The sequence below is a fragment of the Pezoporus occidentalis genome, unplaced genomic scaffold (genome assembly GCF_034315485.1).
Source record: "Pezoporus occidentalis ecotype Australia unplaced genomic scaffold, CSIRO_AGI_Poc_V1 ctg40, whole genome shotgun sequence".
Classification (NCBI taxonomy): domain Eukaryota; kingdom Metazoa; phylum Chordata; class Aves; order Psittaciformes; family Psittacidae; genus Pezoporus; species Pezoporus occidentalis.
The window spans coordinates 3,768,465-3,791,155 of record NW_026915725.1 but is presented as its reverse complement, the minus strand read 5'-3'; the positions used below and the strand labels follow the sequence as shown (position 1 = coordinate 3,791,155).

General features: G+C 36.9%; 1 protein-coding gene across 1 annotated transcript in view; it reads left to right on the top strand.

The window, feature by feature from the left end:
* MALRD1 (MAM and LDL receptor class A domain containing 1) overlaps positions 1–19,817 on the top strand; it is a 245,916-nt gene extending 226,099 nt beyond the window's left edge. The window contains exons 37-41 of the mRNA XM_062633694.1: positions 7,567–7,649; positions 7,739–7,829; positions 17,168–17,243; positions 18,745–18,801; positions 19,525–19,817. Of these exons, the coding sequence (XP_062489678.1) occupies positions 7,567–7,649; positions 7,739–7,829; positions 17,168–17,243; positions 18,745–18,801; positions 19,525–19,653 (436 nt within the window). The 3' untranslated portion in view covers positions 19,654–19,817. The remainder of the gene's footprint in view (positions 1–7,566; positions 7,650–7,738; positions 7,830–17,167; positions 17,244–18,744; positions 18,802–19,524) is intronic.
* The last annotated feature ends 2,874 nt before the right edge of the window (positions 19,818–22,691 follow it).

The window sequence follows — 22,691 nt, the reverse complement described above, 5'->3', positions numbered from 1 at the left end:
TGAGTAGCTCCCAGCACAAGCTGGGAGAAAAGAAACCAGAAGACACATGTCGAAAATGCTGATGTCAATAAATTTTCTTCCAAATTGCCATCAGTTAGCACTTTAAGCTCTGCAATCTCTAGAGAGTTTTATTCTCTGTGTTAAGGAGCTCTTTCTAGTACATATCATTAAGTTCTTGGCTTCTCAGCATGTTATTGCAAGGACTTCCCCAGCTCAGTTAAGCACTGTGTGACAAATAGCTTCTTTATTATTAGTTTAAAATATATTTCCTTTCAGTTTGATTGAACATTCTAGAAGATAAGCAGAAACACACAATTTTTCTTCCATTTACCCTGCGTCATTTTGTTTAGCTTCAGCATAACTGCTCCCACTCATCTTCTATATAAATTAAATCTGATATTTTCCATCTCTGCTATATGATTTTAATCACTAGAGATTAGAGATTGCAATCTCTAATGCCTTCTGTCTTATTCTTTATGCATAGTGCATGCTTTTATTATAAAAAGTGAGCAGTTACTGTCATTGAATAATCTATGAGAAAGCACTGATCTTTTCTCAGAATACTTACGTTTCATTTAGAATCTGTTTATACCTCATATTACCGTCTCATGCTGATCCCTTTATATTTGCCAGTTATGAATTTTAGCAGTTTTCAGAATAGAATCTATATCTGGGTCCTCAAATCTAGGCCCTTGTTATCACACACAGTCACAATTATACAATTCTATTCAGAAGTTTAGTTAGTTGACTAATTATGGAGAATTCTTGGCTTGCATATTCCTCTCTACCTTGCTGTGCTACTGGGAGTTTCCAGCATCTGGGGATATTTGAAGTATGTGGTACCATGTATGGAGGACACCAACTGACTCTTCTGAAGCAGCATGCTAGGAGAAATGCAGAAAGGATAAAAGCCTTGCTTCTCTGTTTGTATACTTTCTAAAAATTACCTCATAAATTTATTCATAGCTAGCTTATACTCATTTGTGCTTGTGCCAATATCCTCCATTACCCTAAAAAGTCCCTCAATACCTCTGTTGTTTATCCTCGAAAGCGTTTCTAGAAAAACGCCATATGCCTTTCAGCTTTTCTTTCAGTAGACTAAACAAACTGAACTCTTGGAATCTTCTTGTGAGAAAGACTTTCTATTTTTCTGCTCATCCTTAGCAGTCCTCCCCTGTCTTGTTTCATCTTCCTGAATAGGAATGATGAGAACTGCACACAGTGCTTCAGACATCTGTCTCCCAGTGAGTTAATGTGTCCTTATTTACATGCTACAGCTTCTGGACAATTCAAGGGTACCATCCGCTTCACCTGTCTTTTCCAAAAGAGGTTTCTCCTTGTCCCTCATCTGTGAGCTTAACCACGAACAGAATAATGTGGATCCTAATTCCTGCTACAGTCAGTAGGCAACAGGCTACAAACATCATAAGTATGGTATCTCCAGAGACCATTCATGCAACATTCAGTACTGGAATTTTATATATTTTGATTCAGCAATAAAGACTAATCAGAGTATGATTTTTTTTTGAGTACACTGCTGATAATAACTAGAGTGCAAATGGCTAACTACATTGCAGAAGTAGAGGTTACTTTTTCCCTATAATGCAATGAAGAGTTGCTGTATTCATCATCCTCTAGTGTTTAGTGAAGCTTATTTCACATAGCATTGACTGCAAAGGCTAAGGGGTACAGAAACTTTTTCTACACCGATATAACACATGGATGTAAATTCTCTGTTTTCTGTAAGGAGCTAAGTGTGGGTTTATTGTTTTTTTTTCCCCTGTCTCCTCTGTCAGCACTCCTGGAGTAGCCTGCACTTCACTAGATATGGCACAACTCCTGAATAATGTCAGCACTCATGTGTAATGACCTCTATGTAATGTATTATATGCACAGAAAATGTATTATAAACATAGCAAATGCATTATAAACACAGCAAATGCATTATAAACACAGCAATGGCAAATCTGGGTTCACCCAGAAGATACTGGCTTGGTATATTGCGGCAGATTCATAAGTACAATCTGTAAAGTACACTACAAAGTGTACAGTCATACTCGCAGGAAAATATAACTACAAACATCCACATATTACTGCCTATTTTTACATACTACTAATACCATGCATAATAAACACCTAGCTGGCTGTTGGTTATTCTGAATGTACAACTGACATAGAGATTAGGTTTTCTGTATGACAAATGTTTCAAATAAAAATAAGAAAAAGAGATGTACTTTAATATTCTGAAATGCAGCAGTCTATCAGACAGACATGATTGTGTAAATCAAACCTGCCTTGAATGAACATCAAAAACAACAGACAACTTGTCTGGTTTTATTTTTGTTCTGAGTGAGAACAGCCATAACAGCAGGCACTGAATACAGCAACACAGGCAATGCTAAGTTCATTCCTCTCCATTACCATTATCTATATTAGGAAATAATGAGTTGGAATCCTAGAAGTAAATTTGGAGGGTTAACATTCTCCCTTCCAGGGTGACTTTCACATAAGGACTTGCTAATAGCAGAAGATATTTTGTCAGGAAGGAGAGATTGGTATGTGCACTGGGATGGAAGTATTCAAGGGCTATTTCATCTTTCTCTCTTGCTCCTCCTGTTTCAGCTAAGAGGAGCTTCCTGTTTGAATGGGTTGCAGTGGCCATCTATGTGTTTCAGATAAGTTTAAGACGCATGTAAAATGTGGCATTTTAATTAAAATTAAATAATTAAATTAAATTAAATTAAATTTAAATTAAATAAATTAATAATTTTAATTAGTTAAGATGTAATCAGTCCAAGAAAATTAATTGTACATAAATAACGTGAAACTTCAGACTCACAGCTCAAAAGATAAATTCAGAACTGTCTGTCTTAAAAATAAAATAGCAGGAAAGAATTATTAAGGAAGCTCTTCAAAATTCCCATTACCCTGCTAATGTAGATTTAACACATTGCCCAGAAGATATGGATGATCTACACTCTGTAAGGTCCTTCCACCACATCAGCACTTGCGTATCCCCCAGCTGCTCTCATCAGAGAAAAAGCTAATAGCAACTTTGAAGAAGCACCTCATCTGCTTGCCATCTGAATGTAAGGCACTGTAAGTACAGTCCATGCACAGCAGTTGGTAGGTAGTTAAGAGTGTTCTCCTTCATTAACTGGAGCACCTCTCAGGTGCATACCACAGGCTGCTCTGACCTACCTGGAGCTGTTAGAGTAATTAAAGCTCACTTCAGAATTGTATGTGTCAAGCACAGTAGAAAGGTGAAGTTTTACTTCATTTCCTGCAAAGCTGCCTGGTATTATTACTCTTATAGTTTTGCAGTAACAGGCAAAGGACCAAGTCTTGGGCTTGAGACTGTACTACTGAGATTGCAAAAGCACAAGAATATGTCTTCTGCGTCCTCAGTGCAAACAGCTAAGGAAACGTCTTCCATCAAAAAAACCAAAACCACTTTCTCAAAAGCACTATGAACTGATACCATGTTTCATTTGGAACTTGTCTTTCCCACCTTTTTTTCCGATATTTTTATTTTATTCCTTGATGAAAAGAGTGACACTTCTGTTTTCTTATGAACCACCTAGTCCAACATGTATTGGACAGAGTGCAGTATATGGGAAATGTCACTAGATGTAAAGAATATCATTTCAACACCAACCTCACACAATTGCAAAGGAGTGCACAGGTAGAAGGCTGTAAAGAGTCAGACTAAGAGAAGTGGGTACGTTTATCTCATACTTTAAGGACAATAGGTTCTCTGTTTTGTTGTATAAGTTTTGTTTAGCTTCAAAAATAATTTGATTAGTTGGTTATGGCCTGCAACATTTCTTGGATTTAGTTTAATATAAAATTATATATAGTGGCATAGCATTTTTAGACCTGTAAAATCTTCTGTATTTCTTACCAAACTTTCAAATGTCCTATAGAAGACCATGAGGATTTTTTACAATGGAGTGAAATAACTGGAGTAGCTCGTCTAGAATTAGATATATTTTATTTTAAATAAATAGCCTAGAACTTTTGTCTTCTCGAATCTGTTACTGACAGATACCAGTTCAGTTAAAAACCTCATTTTATTCTCTTTTTCCAAGTTAGTGATTTCTCCACCACAACTATCACTGCAGCCAGCTAGTGTTTCTACAGAAGACAGATATAAAAGGATCAAAATCTTCTTCAACATCTATAAAACAAGAATGTTTTTGATATTTAAGACAAGTTTCTCTCTATTCTGGGCACAGAAATGCTTGCCTTCGGTAAAAGCCAGAGGCAGCTCTTGTATCATCTGAGAGCTAAAGACATTAATGAACAATTTTCCCATGCTTCACTTTAAGCCTCACTGAAAGCTGAAGGCTTCTTAGCTAGCTGTAAGCTTTTTCTCTTGTTCTTTTATTTTTTTACTTGAGAAGACAACAATTTGTAACTAATGAACAGCAAAACCTTAGGAAGAGCTAAATGACTCTCCAAATTATAACCCAGATTTTTCTGGTAGTCTTGTATTTTACCTCAGTGGTAGGGATGACTGCTAAATTCCCCTGACAGAGATAAAAATGGACAAATAAATCAATGTATGAAGATACAAGTGGGAGTACTTAACTGACTGATATACTCACTTTTCAAGTTTTTGTTGTTTAGCACTCCTTTTCCATCCTGGTCTTCGAGAATTAGCTGTGTTGTCTTTACCAACTTCATCTTTTTAGCTTTGCCTCCTTCCTCTCCCTATAAACAGTCCCCATACTTCATGCTTTAAAATATTTTTTCCCACTTACTTGTTTCTGAATTTGTCCTAATCACTTGCCCTAAGTTTCAGAGATGCTATCTTTGCTCTGTCTTAATCCATTTTTTATCTCTTTACAACAGATTCCTAAGTGGTGTGTGTCATGTAGCATAAAACAATACTGTTGATATTCAGAGATTTGGAAGTGAATAAATGGCCAGCCTGAGGGAGTTAGTAGTTGATTATAAAACCTGTATGTATGCATGTATAAGAAGACAAACTAGTTATCTGTACGACTAAAAGGTGCATAACTTTTTTATCCATAATTTAAACACAGCATGAATATGTGGAAATAATTCATCAATAAATGGAAACATAGCATATGAAGATATGTATAGTTATTTCTGGGGAGTAGGACTTTGCTACACTTTTACCAGTACACACATTTGCTTTATGAGAACTACTTCTTTGCAGCCCCGAGGCAATCTATGCCCCAATGGTTCCAGAGCAGCAGATGGCACCTCTCTCGCTGCGTATGACTAGGGCTTGCGCACAGCTGCAAATCTGTTTCCTTATTCTTTCTTTTACAGTTAAGTAAGCTCTGCAGTGACAAGAAAGAGGGCAATTTTGGTTAAAAGCATATCCAGCTCAACAAAAAATGTGCAAATGGGGTGAAAAGAAATTATACAATCAAGAGCAATCAGAAAATTATTTTGATGGGTGATTACCATCAGACTGCAATGTTTCTACATCGATCCACAGGGCTTGGTATGAGCCCAACTGCAATTTGACTTTTGTATAAAATCCTCAGTCTGCATAAAAGAACAGCTTATGAATAACAAGGTTTTTTTTGTAGTATGCCAAAGAAAAAGGAGGTCTGAAGGGACCAGGTATCTTCAATCACTGAATACAATGGGTCTCCAGCTCAGCCAGAGCTGTCAGCTTAAATTGCGCTACTTTATCTTTAAAATGAGCGTGTTGGAATATGCTACTGCCTCCAGTCTCTAAAGCTGGGATTCATTAATATACCAATTACTAACCTTGAACAAGGTAAACCTTTAACCAAAGAAAACTCAGGTCTGTGGAGTAAAACAATTTAAAGGTTAAATAAATCTCTCTGCACACTGTGTTCAAATAGGGCCAGTACTTTCCTCCTGCCATGATCTCTGCCCACAATTTTTCAGTGGTCTGCAGAGTTGCAACAAATCCCGCATCAGTTACTTCTGCTCTCGAGTGAAGTCACCTTCCTCTTGTCATGTCTGAGACTGGGGTATAGATCTGCTTTCCAGCATGCCCTGATCCTTTCAGGATTCTCTTAAATTTCACTGAGGCTGCAGACAGGGGCTTGCTGTTCCGATAATCCTACCCTTTCTCTTCCTACATCTACCATGCTCAGTCATTTTCTGGGAAAAAGTAACACTCCTCTCCCTCCAGAGTGCCACAGTTAACTGAGTATGAATCTGCCAGGATGATGCACATAGGCAATATCGCGTGCTAAGTCATGACAAACAACATGCAGTTCTTTCTCACACATTCCAATAAAATACCCTGAATATAAAGATTTAATTGTGTATATGTGATATTTTGCATTATACATTTAAGGGCAGGAGAGGAAACCACAATTACAAACTAGAAATTACTTTATAAAAATTGGTGGCTATGATAAAAATGTTGATGCTACAATGAGAAGAAAACTCAATACACAATTCACCCCACATTAATAGTTTGTGAAACTAAAGAGAGAAATCATAAAAAGTAAAATTGATTTCCTATTCATTTGACATTAGTAGGACTGAAACTGGATTACTACCATCACTTCTTTCTGATGTTTCTTTTTTTAAAAAATGCTGAAAATTTATGAAGCTCATAAACCACCAGCCATGCAGATAATTGAAATGTTGGTAGAAGTCATTCCAATGTGACACTCAGGGTAGGGTTCAGTTCATCAGGTGGGGAGCCTGAAATTTAGATGTCTATATGTAGCTATCTCTTAACAACCCCTTACAGTAGTCATCATTTAGGGTTTGTAAATGTAGATGCCTACAGCCACTTTGAGACCCCCTGGGGTAGACTCACCTGTCTCAGCAGAGGCAGCCTACCCTTGCCTGGGTGTCCAAGGTCCCTTCATTCTGATGAAGGGCATCAAAAAACTAAATTCAGGCAAATTAAAGTGAGAAATAATATACACTTATTTGGTGATTGCGATTAAGTGTTAAGCAACAAGTGTAAACTAAAAATCAAAGTTTGTGTCAGATTGGTTGCATTTTTTGTTACTTCAAATCAAGATTGGATTTGAACCAAACACAAAATGTAGAATAATTTGACACGGCTGCAGTTGTTAGCTCAAATGTAGTGCCTTGGTTTTGAAGAGGCATTTATTGAAGGCGTATCATTTTAAAAAGAAAACAGAAAACAAGAGAGACTGATTAGGTGGGGAAGCAAAACATCTTTCTCATCTCTATTCAAGTATCTTTCTCTACATTAGGGTACCAGATCCTCAGCTCAGAAACGTGTTTAACCCTCACGTGGGGGATAACAAGGAGATTAGTTAGATTTCTTTTGCTGTGGGGAAATAATACGATGACACATGCAGAAGGCATGCAATTCTAATCTTTGAACTTTGCTTCGTTTTCTTTTTCTTTTCTTTTTTTCTTTTTTTTTTTTTTGGTGTGTGTGTTTGTGTATTTCTCACTTATATTTTATTCTATTAAATTTGATGCTGCTGTTTGTGATTCTTGGGTGATCTTTAGTCCCTGGCAAAAGTGTTCAAAAGGATTTGCATTTCTTGTGTGCTTGTCACTGTTTACGTTCTTTGCTTCTCCCCTTTTCAAAAATTGTTGTTTTATTCACAGATGTGAAAAAGAATGGAAAGGAAACCGTTGCCACAAAAGTGCTAAGCCTCTTCAGCCTCCAACTTCAAGTCTCCTTCAAAATGGTGGGTCTGTAAGAAAGAAATATCTTTCAATTCATTCTTTGGCTGTTTCATTGTACTTATTTCTGTCTTTGATTTCTCTGATTTTGCAGATATTTGGATTGGGTTGGGTATTGGTTTCTTGCTGATTAAAATTACAGCTGCTGCCTTGTATTTCTTTAAGAAGAAGAAAGTGCCAGAAATGTAAGTGAAACTTTTATTTTGCATAAAGCAGACACAAATGTGGCACAAAGCAATGGCTAACTGCCCTGTCTCATTGGTTTCAACTTTTAAATCTCCCCACAGTCTGTTTGCCTTCATATGCAACACTAGGCATAAAACCTAGCATTGCAACAGAAGCTGACCTTAGTGAACCCCAGTCTGGAAGCAATAAGTTATCATTTGACTGCTTAGAATGTTTTCATTGCAACATTGTTTGGTTATTCTTAAATTTAGAAATTCATAATTCATCCACCTTAAATGCAGTAGCCCTGATTTTTGTATACGATGGTTAAATATGAAAAATGGGAGGTATTTAAAGAATCACAGAATCATAGCAGAGTTTGGGTTGGAAGGGACCTTAAAGATCATCTGGTTACAAAACCCTGCCACTACAACCTTCCACTACATCAGGTTGCTCAAAGCCCCATCCAGCTCAAAGGCCCTGGCCTTGAACACTGCCAGGGATGGGGCAGCCACAACTTCCATGGGCAACCTGTGACAGTGACTCAGCACACTCACAGTAAAGAATTTCTAATCTAAATCTACCCTCTTTCAGTTTAAGGCCATCCCCCCTTGGCCTGTCATTGCAGGCACTTGTAGTGACACAAGCTGAACACAGTATTCCAGGTGGGGTCCCACGAGAGCAGAGCAGAGAGGGAGAATCTCCCCCTTGACCTGCTGGCCATAGTCTTTTTAATGCAGCTGAGCATATGCCTGGCTTTCTGGGCTAAAAGCCCACACTGTCGGCTCATGCTGATCTTCTCACCAGCCAACACCCCCAGTTCTTTCTCCTCAGAGCTGCTTTCAATCCATTTTCCTCCCAGCCTGTCTTTTTTCTTGAGATTGCCCCTACCCAGGTGCAGGACCTTGCAGTTGGCCTTCATGAGGTTGGCACAGGCCCACCTCTCAAGCCTGTCAAAGTCACTCTGGATGATATCTCTTCCCTCCAGCATGTTGACTTAACCACACAGCTTGGAGTTGTCGGCAAACTTGCTGACTCAATCCCACTGTCCATGTCACCAAAAATATGTTAAACAGCACCAGTCCCAGTACTGGAACCTGAGGAACCTGTCAGGTTCCGGTCAACCTGAAGAACATCACTTGTCACTGGTCTCCACTTAGACCTTTAGCCATTGATGACAACTCTTTGAATGTATGATTCAGCCAATTCCTTATCCACTGCGTGGTCCATCTGTCAAATCTGTGCCTCTCCAGTTTGGTGACAAGTGGTTTCCTGAAACCTCTGATGCCAAATTAGTTTCTTACAGGTATATTTACTGCTTTGCCTGAAGCTACTGAGTACCACATGCTCCTGGTGGAACATTTTTTCCCTAAGTATGTCAATATTTGCACACATCTGAGAACTTTCTTTTTCCCTGTGACAAGTGAATGGAATAAAAGTGGATTTTTTTCTGCTTTAAAATATTGGGGTTTTCATAGAAAGCTTAAATAGATTAGAAAAAATACAAGTTGCGAGGCTACAGAATCATAGCTTTTATCTCCTCTTCTTTAGTTACTACAGACACACTCACGATCTGACTTTCTGTATTAATCTTGTAATAGCCATCTTAATCAGTCGTCCTTTAGATATGTATCACCAATGTCACCTTATATGTTCCTTCCACCCATCCCCCCTAATACTGTCATCTTGCACTAGGATCACTCTGGTACAGACCTCTTGGATTGCGGTTAAAGGATCTGTCTTGTCAGTGGTGAATGAGCCCTCCAGCTGGTGATTTTTTTTTTCCAAATCTGTATTTCTTCTTTCAAGTACTGTGCTTGCTCTTAGCACTGTGCAAACAGCAACTGAATTATCTTCTGACATCCTACTGCATAAAGTGCATCCTCAGTAAAGGAAAAAGAAATCAGCTAAATTGGTGAAAGTTTACTTCAAGATTTATTTCAAGTGCCTTAGACTGCCTGTTTATTATTTCACAGATATATTTTCTAGCCCTTCCTGTAATCCCTCTAATAATCTCTGCTTCCTCTGTCCTCCCTAAGATTTTATTTCCCTCTTTTTCTTATTTTGCTCTAACACTTCTATTTCTTCTCTGCCCATCACTTGACTTTGCCAGATCCTTCCCTGCCAGTAAATACCTACCACATCCCTTCCTCCCCTTCAGCAAATCCTGTTGTGCATTGCCTTGTCCATTTTCATGATGTTAGATATCCCTCATCCCTCATTTTCTTCTCCAGAATTCATCTTCAAAGCTGTCTCTTTACCTTTAAACTTTTGCTCTGCTATAGACTTTTTTCTCTTTGGGGATATTCCTATCTGCCAAACTATCTACTAAATTGTGCTGACTCCTGTCCTGACATGATTGCTGCTGACATGTCTCCTAACACTGCATGCTACCCTTGACAGGTAGAGTTGTCACATGAGCGCAGAAGCAGAATGTTGAAGGTTATGCTACTGTTAATTGAGTCCATAGCTTCACCTAATTTCTTTTTGTCTCCTTCTTCTTCTGTAAAATGGAAATGACAGCATCTCCTTATCTTAATTTATAAGGGCTTTAAGACTTTATTCATTCACATTTATACAACCTGCAAAGGTACACATATGGAAAGGCACCTCAGAAATGCAGGATTAGCTGTATTGTAAGAGCTTCTTGATTTTTTTTTTTTTTGTAATTTCAAATAATATTTTAAAAAAGTCTAATGTTTTTTCTCAAGTTTGATGATGTTTTAATAAAAAAATATTATTTTCCCTTATGCTACTTCTTTTCTCTAAACAAACTCTTTTACCTTTTTCTTTCATGGGGTTACTTAAGGGTTATTATGCTGCCATCCACCTCTCTTTTACTCACATATCTAAGTTCAAGAAATATTTTTTCTTTTCCTGTAATTATATACACTAAAAAAAATAAAAAAGTCTTTTTTATACATGAAAAGTTACCTTATTGCAATAGGATGCCAAATACTTAAGTGCCCTATTATGTATGTAATAAAACAGGGATGAATGAGGATCTTACTATGTAGTAAGAAAATATTACAGCCCTGACATGAAGAGAATCAGAGCTGCGAAAAGAGTTAGATAACTTACAGAGCGAAGATCATTCTGGTCTTGATTGTTTTCACTGGAGCTGCCAAAAAGTTGTTATGATGATAGAAATTTCTGTGGTTCCAGGTTTTGCCAATAGGAACTGACAAAGACTGTCAAATCATTTTGCCCATGGTATAGAATAAACACTTTTATTTTCATTTTTTACTGTTTTTAATCACAATTGACTTAACATGTGAGTTAAAAATGCATTTTATAGCATCTTATCAAAAAATAATCTAGCTATTAAATGACAAATTGATTGTGGAATTGTGAAAATGATGAAATCTGAAACTTTGAATTTGAGAAGATAAGCTCATCCAGGCCATTTGTCTCTCCTTCTTCAAATACTGAGTGCCTAGCATTATTTGTTAAACAGAAATCACAGCAGTAGTAAATTGAGTCAAGTTTTTCCTTAACTGTTTAATCAGCAATAAGAAGTGAGTAGTCAGAATAAAACCAATATTATCATAATGAAGTTTGGTTCTTTAAGATGAAACATTAGAATAAGAAGTGACTTGTGTTTGCATGAATCTGTAAAATTTACAATGTGACAGCACCACACAGAGGCATGAAATTTTACTCTGATTTTTTTTAAGGGGATTTGATGAGCTAGATGAATTTAACTGTGCAAACAAATGATACTTTCCTACGATTCCTTTTCACTTCAAAGGCTTGTATCTGCTTTTAGTCTCCCTGGGATACATTGTTTTCTTAAAGTCATTAGGCACTAGAGGCATTCTAGGCCTGCTTGGCCATTGTTTCACAGGGAATCTTTCACACACTTGAGCCTGTATTTACGGCCTTTTAATAAACTTTTCTGATAGCTATTTTTAAATAATTTCTAGTAATGTCTTCTTTCTCTTTGCTGATATAGGACCACACATGCACGCCTTGACAGATGGTTCTCCAGAGGCACATTAAAAATAGTAGGTGCTAGCTCCCAGAGCATTTTAAAATGGAATCCAGACCCATCTACACCTCAGTGGAAATAGCAGAAGAGTGTGCGCAAGAGCTTAGGGAAAGTTTTCAGTTTCCAATAGAACTAAATTTTTCACCAGAAAGCTAGGTAGCAAACAGTAGGGGTAGCCTGGTGACCCCTTAGACAATTGCTGGCTAAAAAGTTGTCACTAACACCGTTGAGGATCTGAGAGTTACATTTGTTGCTCTCTTTCTTCACTGGAAAGATCGATAGTGCCTTAACCCCTCCTTTCAATCCAGAAAGAATGTCCTGCTTCCTCTTTGCTTCCTCCTTCTTCTCCTTCCTTTGTCAGAATTTCATCTCTGATCCACAGACTTTAAACTCTTCAGTGCCCAAGTAGAAGTTACTGGAAGTCATCATGTAAGTCCATTTCCTACAGGACAAAACCAGCCAATCACATGGCTTGGAAGCAGTGTGCTTCATTACCATGATGGCATTCAGATATACAAGCTACTTCCCAACTACCAGCTGGGGATATGTGAAACTTTTGTCTAGAAATCTCAAATGAGAGGAAGCTTATAAATTTCTCACATTCCTCTTCTTGCTCCAGAGATGATGTTTTCCAGTCCAGAAGGGAAAGCTGCCAGTTACTCCACTCCTTCAGCGACATCTGTCCTTATTGACCAAATAGAAATAAAGCTTCAGTTTAGCTTCCATTTTATTGCAGCTGCCTTCTCATGCTTCATTTTACTTTAAAAAGTGAGAATGTGAAAAGTGACTGACTTCCCACCCAGCTAAACTATTATTATTTCCTATTGCCTTCAAAGCAGTCAACGTCCTGAATCCTTTCAGTTTGTTCCTTTCCTGTTCTTGATCTGTGCCATCAGCTGTACCACAGCTATTATCAGTCCTGTCAGTCATAACAAACACAGAACATTAATTTTTCCAAAGCACATCAATAATGTGTCTTACCACACAGGCAACAGAGTGAAAAACTGAGGTGCACTGAGAAAATATTTTAAAATGATAGAAAATCAAGGGAAAGTGGGAATCACAAAGGCCATTTTTCATCCTGACACAGGACAGGCTCAATTGTATTACTTCTGGATTTGCACTTAAAGATCTTAGCAACATGAATTTGGCGGCATTCTCAGCCAATCTTGACACCTTATCTAGAAAGAAAGTTTACTGTTACAAAGTTTTTTTTCCTAATTACTGATATCCCTGTTTAGAATCTAAGTTCATTCCTATTCACCATGGGCAAGAACAGATCATTCCCTTTCTTGTTGCAAAAAGCTTGTTTTGTACTTGAAGGCAGTTGTTATGCCTCCTTACAGGCTGTTTTTATTAGATTAAACAGGCTCAGTGTTCTTTGCCTTTCTCCATGGTTAAGGTTTTTTACAATTGCAATGATACCAGTTGCTGTTGCCAGGACTTTCTCCAATTAGACCATACCCTTCTGGAGGTCTGGTGTGGAGAAATTGATAGTGTATTCCAGGGGAAGCTCTCCAAGTGGATCTGAAGGACTGACAGGGTTCATCACTGGCTATGCCTCTGTTCCTATATTCCAAAGTGATAAACGGTGTGACAATAAAATGACATTTATTGAATGATTTTCAGCTTGTGAGCTGGATTGCAGATAGATACTCTTCTCGTAGAATGAGAGAAAAAGGTGGAGTTTTACGAGACAAAAAAAAACAAAAACAACACAAAACTAGGGAGCATCAGGGGTAACTGTTGTTTGGGAGTTGTGTTACTAGTCTAATGGCGGTACCCAAAGCCATTCCTTCTTCTGTAGAATATCTTTTTCCTGAGGGATGAAACCCAGTGATATAGCCAGAAGTCTTCAGTTTTTCTGAAATGTACATCTCACAACTGCCACACGTAGGAAAGTTTTCAAAGAAGCAGGCAGTAACACGCTGGAGCAGAGCAAATCACTCCATCTGTATCCTTCCAGATCACCAACAGATGCAAAGGACTGGGGAGTTTTTTTAAAAATACAGTTTTCTAAAGTGACTTAACAGGTACGAAGTAGAGACCCAGGAAGCCCAGATAGCGTGCCAACAGCCTAATCAAGTATCCAAATTACATGGAGATGATTCTAAATGCAGCTTTTCAAAAAACTGCCCTCCTTGCATGATGCTTCCCATTTCCCCTGTGGAATGTGCCAAATACAGCCTACTTCTGCAAAACTAAATTTAGTTTGAAAGGTTTTTTAAATGCTTTGCAAATCGGTATCTGGAGTTATAGTTTCTGTTTAGAACAGAAGATTTAGAACTTCTATAAAGAATTCTTGTAAAGGAGTATAGAATCATAGAATGGTTTGGATTGGAAAGGACCTTAATATCATCTTCAAGTAGACCACTTGCTCAAAGCCCTGGCCTTGAACACTGCCAGGGATAGACCATTCACAACTTCCTTGGGCAACCTGCTCAAGTGCCTCACCACTCTCACAGTAAATAATTTCTTCCTTATATCCAACCTAAAGCTCCCTTGTTTAAGTTTTAACCCATTTACTCCTTTTAGTAGCTTAATTGTAATTAAAACTTTGGTCCTCTTTCATCATTGTTGTTGTGGACCTGATGGTAAAAATTCTTCTATTACTGTATTTCCTACAAATTTGAATACTATCTAAAAGAAATATTGTATATTTCATTGAAAGGTACATTGAAAAGTACAACATTCTGAGCTATTGCTTCCAAACAAATGAAATCTAGATACTTTGATTTTCCATTAAATAGCATGATGTTACTCAGGAGTGCCTTTATACACTGCCAGGTATTTTGTAGAGCATAAAGCTTTCTCCCATCTCTGTGAAGCTATAGAAGAGAAACCTATGACAAGGCATTAGTTTTTGCTAGTAAGGAATGCAGATGAGTTTAGCAAAGCTATGACCCATGTGACCTAATCCCAAAATGATTAATCTTCTCCTTTCCTACTGTGGTATTTCTGGGTATGTTAGAAAATCCAGTTCTCTCTGAGCTGCCTTACCCACACGTTTGAGGTTTTTTTTCCCTAAGCCATGTTATGCTCAGCATTTTTAAGCCTGTGTTGTACAGTCTTCTGAACTTGCAATTTATGGGCTTTCCTCATAAATGAGTTTTATAAACATTTCATAGTGATTGATTATTCTGGACCATAATTCCTGTGAGTGATGAACTAACATTGCCCTTACTGTACAGTAGTAACACATATATAACTTTCTCCCCATATTGAGACCTTTGATAGGCATATTGCTCTATACTGTAGCAATAAACTATCATTTTCTATCAGGGCAATGTTTCACTTACGTCAAATAATAGCAAGCACTGCAAGAATGAACTTAACTCAGGCCACTGCAATACATTTAGTTAAACTGCTTGATCAAGCGGTTTAAAATTTGGGTGTAAAATGATGACCAGATGGCAACACTCACCTCACTGACTGATACTGCACTTTAACGCTTTCCTCAGCAGTATTTGTATTGGTGACAGAGTACTGGAGTGGACATATCATTGCTTTGCTTTAATAAGGAAAGATTCACATTTCTAATTACCTAAAGATTGAATATATTGTCTTTACATGTATGTAAAGGTGTATGCACAACATATAAAGTAATGGGAATACGTCATCTCAGTTCCCAAGCAATTACCACCTCATCCAATTGACGGATTATAGCTCTTGTATAAACATGATTACATTTTTACTTGTTTATTCTTTGATGACTTTTAAGTAATTCAAAAATATTTTAGTAATTTTCAAAGATAGTTATTGGTATCTATTGCATCTTTGTGTATATAAGTGTAACACGTATGTTACATGTAAAGCAACATGTTCAAGGTGACTCCCAAAGCCCTGCTTTGTCAAAAACATTCTTATGAACAGGAAAAAAGAAAGCACACTCACCACCTAAACCTGGTTCATCCAATAATTCATATGTAAATTCATCCAATGCCCATATCCTATAGTCCCTAGGATTAGGTGCCCAACTACGTACGTTGTTTCATGATTCAGACCTAAAGTGAAGGGACACCTGAAATATCCTAAACCTGAGCAATTTTCATGCTTGGTGAAACCTCACACACATAGAAAGGACTGGTTTCAGCACTAAACATAGCAACCACAGACACGCTATTGAAGAACTCAACCATCAGTGCTCTTTTTGGTGCCCACAGTTTGGCACAGTATCCTGCTGGTTAGTTATCCTCTGTGAGGATATCTGAAGATCTGTGCTTAGTATCCTTCCTGCCCTCAGGACACACCTAAGTACTCAGTGTGTTCTTGTCAATATAAGCAATATATCTCTTGCACAAACTGCTTAAGTTCAACGCGGGAGAACAAGATAGAGGAGAATCAGACCCTTCCCTTGTAATTTCTTATTGTCACAGTAAAGGTGGCTCCCACTGTGAATTGTGCGACTTGTGTCACCCTTTGGAAGTATCTTCACTGACTGTAAACAGAATAGATGTGCTTAATTCTGTATCATGCTTAATGGCCACATTAAGACATACAGCTGGTTTGCGATATCTAAAGGACACACCAAAATTAAAGCACACCAATCTGGCCCTCTGGGCAGTAGTTTAGAAGCAGAGCCATGTTCCTTGAAAATTTTATATCTGATTTTGCTTCTGGCCTCAGGTTTTGTGAGCTTCAGGTTTTGTGAGTCATGGTGAGATTTTAGAGTAAAAAAATCAATTCTAAGTATATTTTGTGTACTTCATTCAGGAGGATTAGTACTCAAATACACACTTAGGAGGTGTATAAATAACTTAATGTATTATATCTTCATTAAACTAACTAAAAGCATCAGAATATCATGATTTTTTACGGTTAAGATCAAATGAACAAATTAACAGGTTCAAATATTTAGATCTCCATATTCCTGCGTCAGGTAATCAAACTGAATGATGAGACTGGCATTAGAAGGAATTACTTTCTGTCAGACTGTTGTGAAATATTTCAAGGTCCCAGGTCTGTCTTAGACTAAACCCCAAACGTAGGTTCTTGTACTGATTTAACTTATAAGGTGTTCTGTAGCCTACCTGTGCCTTCCTCCTAAGCAACCATTCTGGTTTTAGTTCTTTGCAAAAGAAATCATGCAGTGTACCTCACCTATGGCTCTCACTGATGAACAGTAAATCTATACATATCCAAAAACATGTATATGTTTAGCAGCTACAAATGAAAAGTGATTATTTTAACCTGCACATGACTTACTCAGAACATCAGTTTAATTGCATTCATTTCAATAAAGCTAAGTCAGAGAAGTATTTAGACATGTATATTTTTTGACTTAAGTCTTTTCAACCTGAACTGTTTGGTTCTTTGACAACCTGTGTGATATTGTGGGTGGTTTTGTTGTTTGCTTGACTTTTCAAGGAAACAGAAGGAAATCACTAATGCTTCATTTGCCAACCCATTGTATGAAGACCTTAGTTCATCTGGGAAAGTAAGGGTAAGTAGCAAAAGCTGCTTCAATACATTCAGAGAAATGAGAGGCTGTAGTTGTCAGATAAATTTTCCATTAAAACAAACTGTGCATTCCCTCACTGAATGCTACTAAAAGAAGAAGTAAAAATTGCTGCAGCACTCAGATTGGTTCCAGTGCGTTTTCACAACATAGGCAGATTTGAAATCAGCTCAGTTTTGAGAACATCATCATGTTTGTAACTAATACTGACTGTGGGCTTCTAAATTAGAAAAAGAAAAAAGAAGTTTGAATGAAATATTTAGCCAGACATATAGAAGAAAAAGCTCACTGGGACTTGTCTCTTAATTCGGAGTGGGCAGGGGAACCAACAAAACAACTAAAGAAACAAAGAAAACAAACGAACAAAACCAAACCAAAAAAATCAGCACCACCAGCAAAAACCACAAAATGTGTGATTCAGTACCCAAGTTGCCTTTGCACACACACTCAACATTAATAAAATAGTTTAGAATACTTCCCAATACCTTAAATGTGCATCACTGTAAAATTCACCTTGACACTAAAGAAAAGCATGGTCACACATTTCCCTAGTGCCAGTACAGCTAGCTCTGTTATTTGATTTATCGTTGAAAATAACACAGACAAATCATCTTGGAGTTAAAAGGAGAAAAAAAAAAGTAAAAAATATTTGAAGCATCCTTCCTGCCCTATTTTGATACTACCCTTCTAAACATTGAAAGGACTAGGCTTCGTTTAAAACAGAAAATAAAACTTCCTTTTCCTTTCCACAGTCAGCAATATAAGATTCTACTGCAGCTTTGAATAGGATTAACTATGACATGCCATTTACTTTCTCTAAAAAGTTCCTTACACCTGATTTTAGAGACATTAGATCAAATTGATTTACTTACAGGTTGGGGTCTGGGAGAGCTCCAAGTTGGAAACATTCCCATCACAATCATGTCTAATTTATCAGGACATTTTTATTTTAATTGAAATAGATTCCTGACAGGCTTCATTTAAAAGCAACTTGAAAAACAGAAACACAGTGTCAGGAGAGACATTTTCACAGAAGACAGCCCAAGCATTGTGATTGAAGTTCAGTGCTATACCAGATTTTCCTCTATTTCCATGAAGATTGGGAAAATATGTGTTTTCACTAATTCTTTCTTTAAAGGGGAAAGCAAGAGTTATGAGTTTTCACTGAGTCTGACTGGCTTTAAATCTGAAGGGTGCATCACCAGTCAAAAGAAACGGTAAAACACAAACAACAGCTCTCCAGCTGAGTATATACAAGTTACTCACTTGTGGTCATCTGTAAGTTTTTAAAAGAAAGAACAGTTCTCCCCAGACCTTTCTGAATACTGAAACCATGCAGGCTTAACATTGCCACACACTCGCCTGTAATTGCCTCATAGTTTTGAATCCAGAGTGTGTTACTCAGACAGCCACATGGAAGGTTATTTTCATAATATTATTTGCAGCTCACTAAAAATATTCTAAAGCAGTTTTTTTCTTTTTATAGTCTCCTGGGTATGCCACCTCACCCACTGTTCAAATTAGTGTTTCTCCATGGCATGAGGTATGTAATATCACATTTATCTTCTAAAGCAGGACATGTGCTGGACTATTAAATGAAATACATTTGCAGAGGAAAAGGTAAAAAGGCACTTAAAGTCAGTGGTATATTGCTACTCATAATGTTAGCACCTGTGGAAATATGAGAAAGTTGACCAGGGTTGGATTGGCTGACAGAGACTCCATAAAAGTAATTTCATTAATGTTGCTTACTGCAGCTACTTGCTACACTATACAGTAGTTCAACACTTTCCAGTAAGGAAGATGCTGAAGAATGTTTCAAACTACAGAAGTTCTTACATGAAGAGTTCATTGTATTCCTTTTCTTATACATTCCTCATTCCAGAAAATTAGAACCGGTCATTTAAATTTTCAATACCATGTACCAAAATAAGTGACCCACTGCAATTACACCATTGTGCACAGATTCTCTCCAAATGCTACTGTAAATGTAAGAGAAAGAGCTTTGGAGACAAGTGAGAACAAATGTAAAAGAAGGTTTAAATGACTTGATCAGGTATAAGTGGCAGGTAAAGGATTCAGTGGAGCCATGTTAATATTTATCAGCTGAAAATCTGATCTAAAAGGTTTAGAGATTTTATAGCTTTCTTTGAACTTAACATCATATATTATTTCTGTAATGAATCTACAGCCATTCATATGACCATTCTAATGAATGAATTGAATGACTTAATTTTTAAATTTCATTCTATATTTTTCCTTTTAGTATCCATTTAATGGAGATGCGAATGCTAATTCTTTTCCAAATCCTCTCTATGGTGAAGAATCAGAAGATGTGGAGAAATTATGCAGTTCCATGAAAACAGACATAAACCATGATCAATATTGCTTGTAACTCTTTGCCTGAAGATTTCTACTAAAATCTGAAATGTCATGATATTATAGTGTTTGCAATATGAATTAATATGTCTCCGCAGAATAATTCTTTTTATTAAAATAATTATGCTCAGAAAGTAGCTATATTAAAAATGGAATCCATACATATGTAAAACATATATATATATAGTCTTCTGTCATTTCTGTTGGTGCAGAAAGAGATTCATAACTATAACTATGAATTCATTTTACATTCATACAGTTCAAATTCCAGTATGTTAATAAAATATTTAATCAAATCCAGATTCTTGAGGTTTGGGAATCATAATTGTATGTCTATTATTTGAGAAAGTATGACTTAAATATTTCTGTAGTTTTGCACTGGAAACGCATTTTTAATGACCATTTTAGTGTTTCAAGGGGCAGAAGCAAAAGAAAAGTCTTTGCTTAATTAGAAACATGCTGAGCTGAATCAAAGATGGTCATGAATCATGCATTTGCGTATCAACTCAGCATGTGATTCATCAATGTGACATATTGGTATGTATACTTAGTTTTAAAAAATATGTTTATTATTAACCTTGATAGCCATATCTGACCAAATTCCCTTCTGGTCAGCTCTACAGTGCTTACCACAGCACTATTGATTAGCTTAGTGGTTGACAGAGGGTGGAAATTAGCATGTTCAGGAAACTGTATTTTTGCCAAATAGCTTGGTCTCCCGCAGAGCTGAAATTTGTGTCATCCCTTTCTTATGCCTAAATAAGAAAGATTTTGGGGGTGGTGATTCTGGATTTCCTCCTGATTTAGGGTGTCATCCTCTGTGATACCAGGAATAGCTTGTGTTTACACTTTAAATGACCTGACAATATGTCATCTTCCATAATGCCCACTTGAATTATATGGTGGTCATTTTTAGCTTGAAGTCTTAAGTGATTCTGCTGTGCTTGTGTTTTTCTCCCTTACTGTATTTCTAAAGCCTGCTTAATTTTAAATCCATTGGCAAGTTGCAAAGTTACTAAACTCCTACTAATGTCATAAACCCAGACATCTGGATAGTAGGCAGTACCTTCAAAGAAAGCTGAAATTAGACTTTTGAGACTCCAGACTGAAAAACACACTGAAGCCTGGGTTTAATCTATCATGCAGGGGACTCCTTGTTTGGGGTTTAGTTTGGGCTTTCTTTCACTCTTTCTTAATAGCATATCAGTAGTCCACAGCTCTCTACTGAAGCCACAGAACTATTTTTTGATTTAGGTTTTCTTATCTGACTGGCATATTGTTTCATGGGCAGCAGAACTAACAATGCATGACTCCCTTGGATGTTTGTTCATGATTCTCTCCATACCTCTACAGCAATATGCTAATAAGTACCTCTCTGTTGCAGTTTAAAACCTACTGTTTCTCTTTCCCCTCTCTCCTGTAATCCACTGTGGTACCCTCAGTCCTTCTCCAAGCTTCATATCTTTATCTCTTGAGCTTGTCTCCCTGATGTGTTCTAACTACAAACTGAAAAAGAAGCATCAATCACTCTCTCACACAGAGATATGATGTGCTGATCAGCTGCTCTGTGTTTGGCTGGTTGGCCAGCTGGTGGCACAGGTAACAAACTCACACTGCAAATTCTTCTCCTCTGCGCTCTGGATTTGTACAGCTGTGTCCTGCCCCACTGCTACTCTAATGAAGATGCTTGGAGCTTCATATCTTTCATGCACACACCTGCCTTAGCGCTGAGTTTAGTTGGAAGTTACCAAATATTATTCCATGGAGGTTTTAAAAAAGGAACTGTGACAAGCGGATCACACATGCTGATTTCTTTCTAAAACAAGATTAGTAAAACAGAAACATAGAATTTGCTCATTATACTTGTACTCATTGAGACACAGAATACACTTGATCCAGCAAAGTGCCAAGTGCCCCCAGCTCCTGAACTCTGGTATTTTGATAAATCTGTGTGAGATGATTGATCTCCACATTATAAACAGGCATTAAACATTCCTACAAGGTCAAGCCCATGTAGTCAAATTCTCATTTATTCTGGAACAGACTAGCACTGCTTTTAGAATTTCATTAACTCTAAAATGCTGGTTATGCTATAGTTCTTAAATCTCCAATCGCTGTGTTACACAATATTTATCTGTAAAAATTTACAATAATGAAAAGGATTAAATTAATAATCGCATAATTTTATCACATTCTTCCTTATGAAAGAAAATACATTTATTTTACTATTAATAGCACTCACTTTAATTTCATAAATAGAAGCATATGATTATAAAGAATTATTGTAAAAGAACTCAAAGAATATCATATTTCTTATTTTTACCTATTTCCTGAGGGTACTGTGATTCTTCTGGATTATCTCTGAAACAAGGTAGGCTTCTAACAAAATAATTTTCCATTTTTATAATTAATAGAATATTTTTAAAGAAAGCATTAAAATTGAGACTTCCCATCTTCCTGAAATTTGATCATATTTTACTATTCTTATTTCACCAAGAACAAAATATTTACTTATATTCACTGTATGGTTATTATCTCTTGCCTAGCAGCTGATTAACAACAGCCCCAGACTTACAAGTTTAAGACAAAAATTATACTTTTTACTTAATTTTCTGAAACTTTTCAGTAATTTCAACCAAAGCAGTAGAATTCATATTTTCAGTCATTCTTGCCAAAACTTTAATGTAAAAATATAAAGAATATAGGCTTCTTGCTGCTCCCAATTAATAATAGCCCTTGATTAAATACCCTCCATAATATTATTCTGTTATTGTTAAAAATTCTAAGTAGTAAAAATGAATTGTTTCCAAGTGGCCAATTTTCTGGGAATAAATTAGAAGATGGATACTCTATGCAGTTGATGAATACTGTACTCAGCCTAGTGTTAACATGTTTGTACATTAATGATCCACGTTAACAGTAGAAATAAATTACAAGACAAAACTTTTAACAGAACCTAATACCACCTGCAGTGTGGTCAATATGGCCTTCTCAGAATTTCAGTCCCAAAATCTCACAATCATAAAAACCTTAATCAAGCTTTTGGCTAATCTG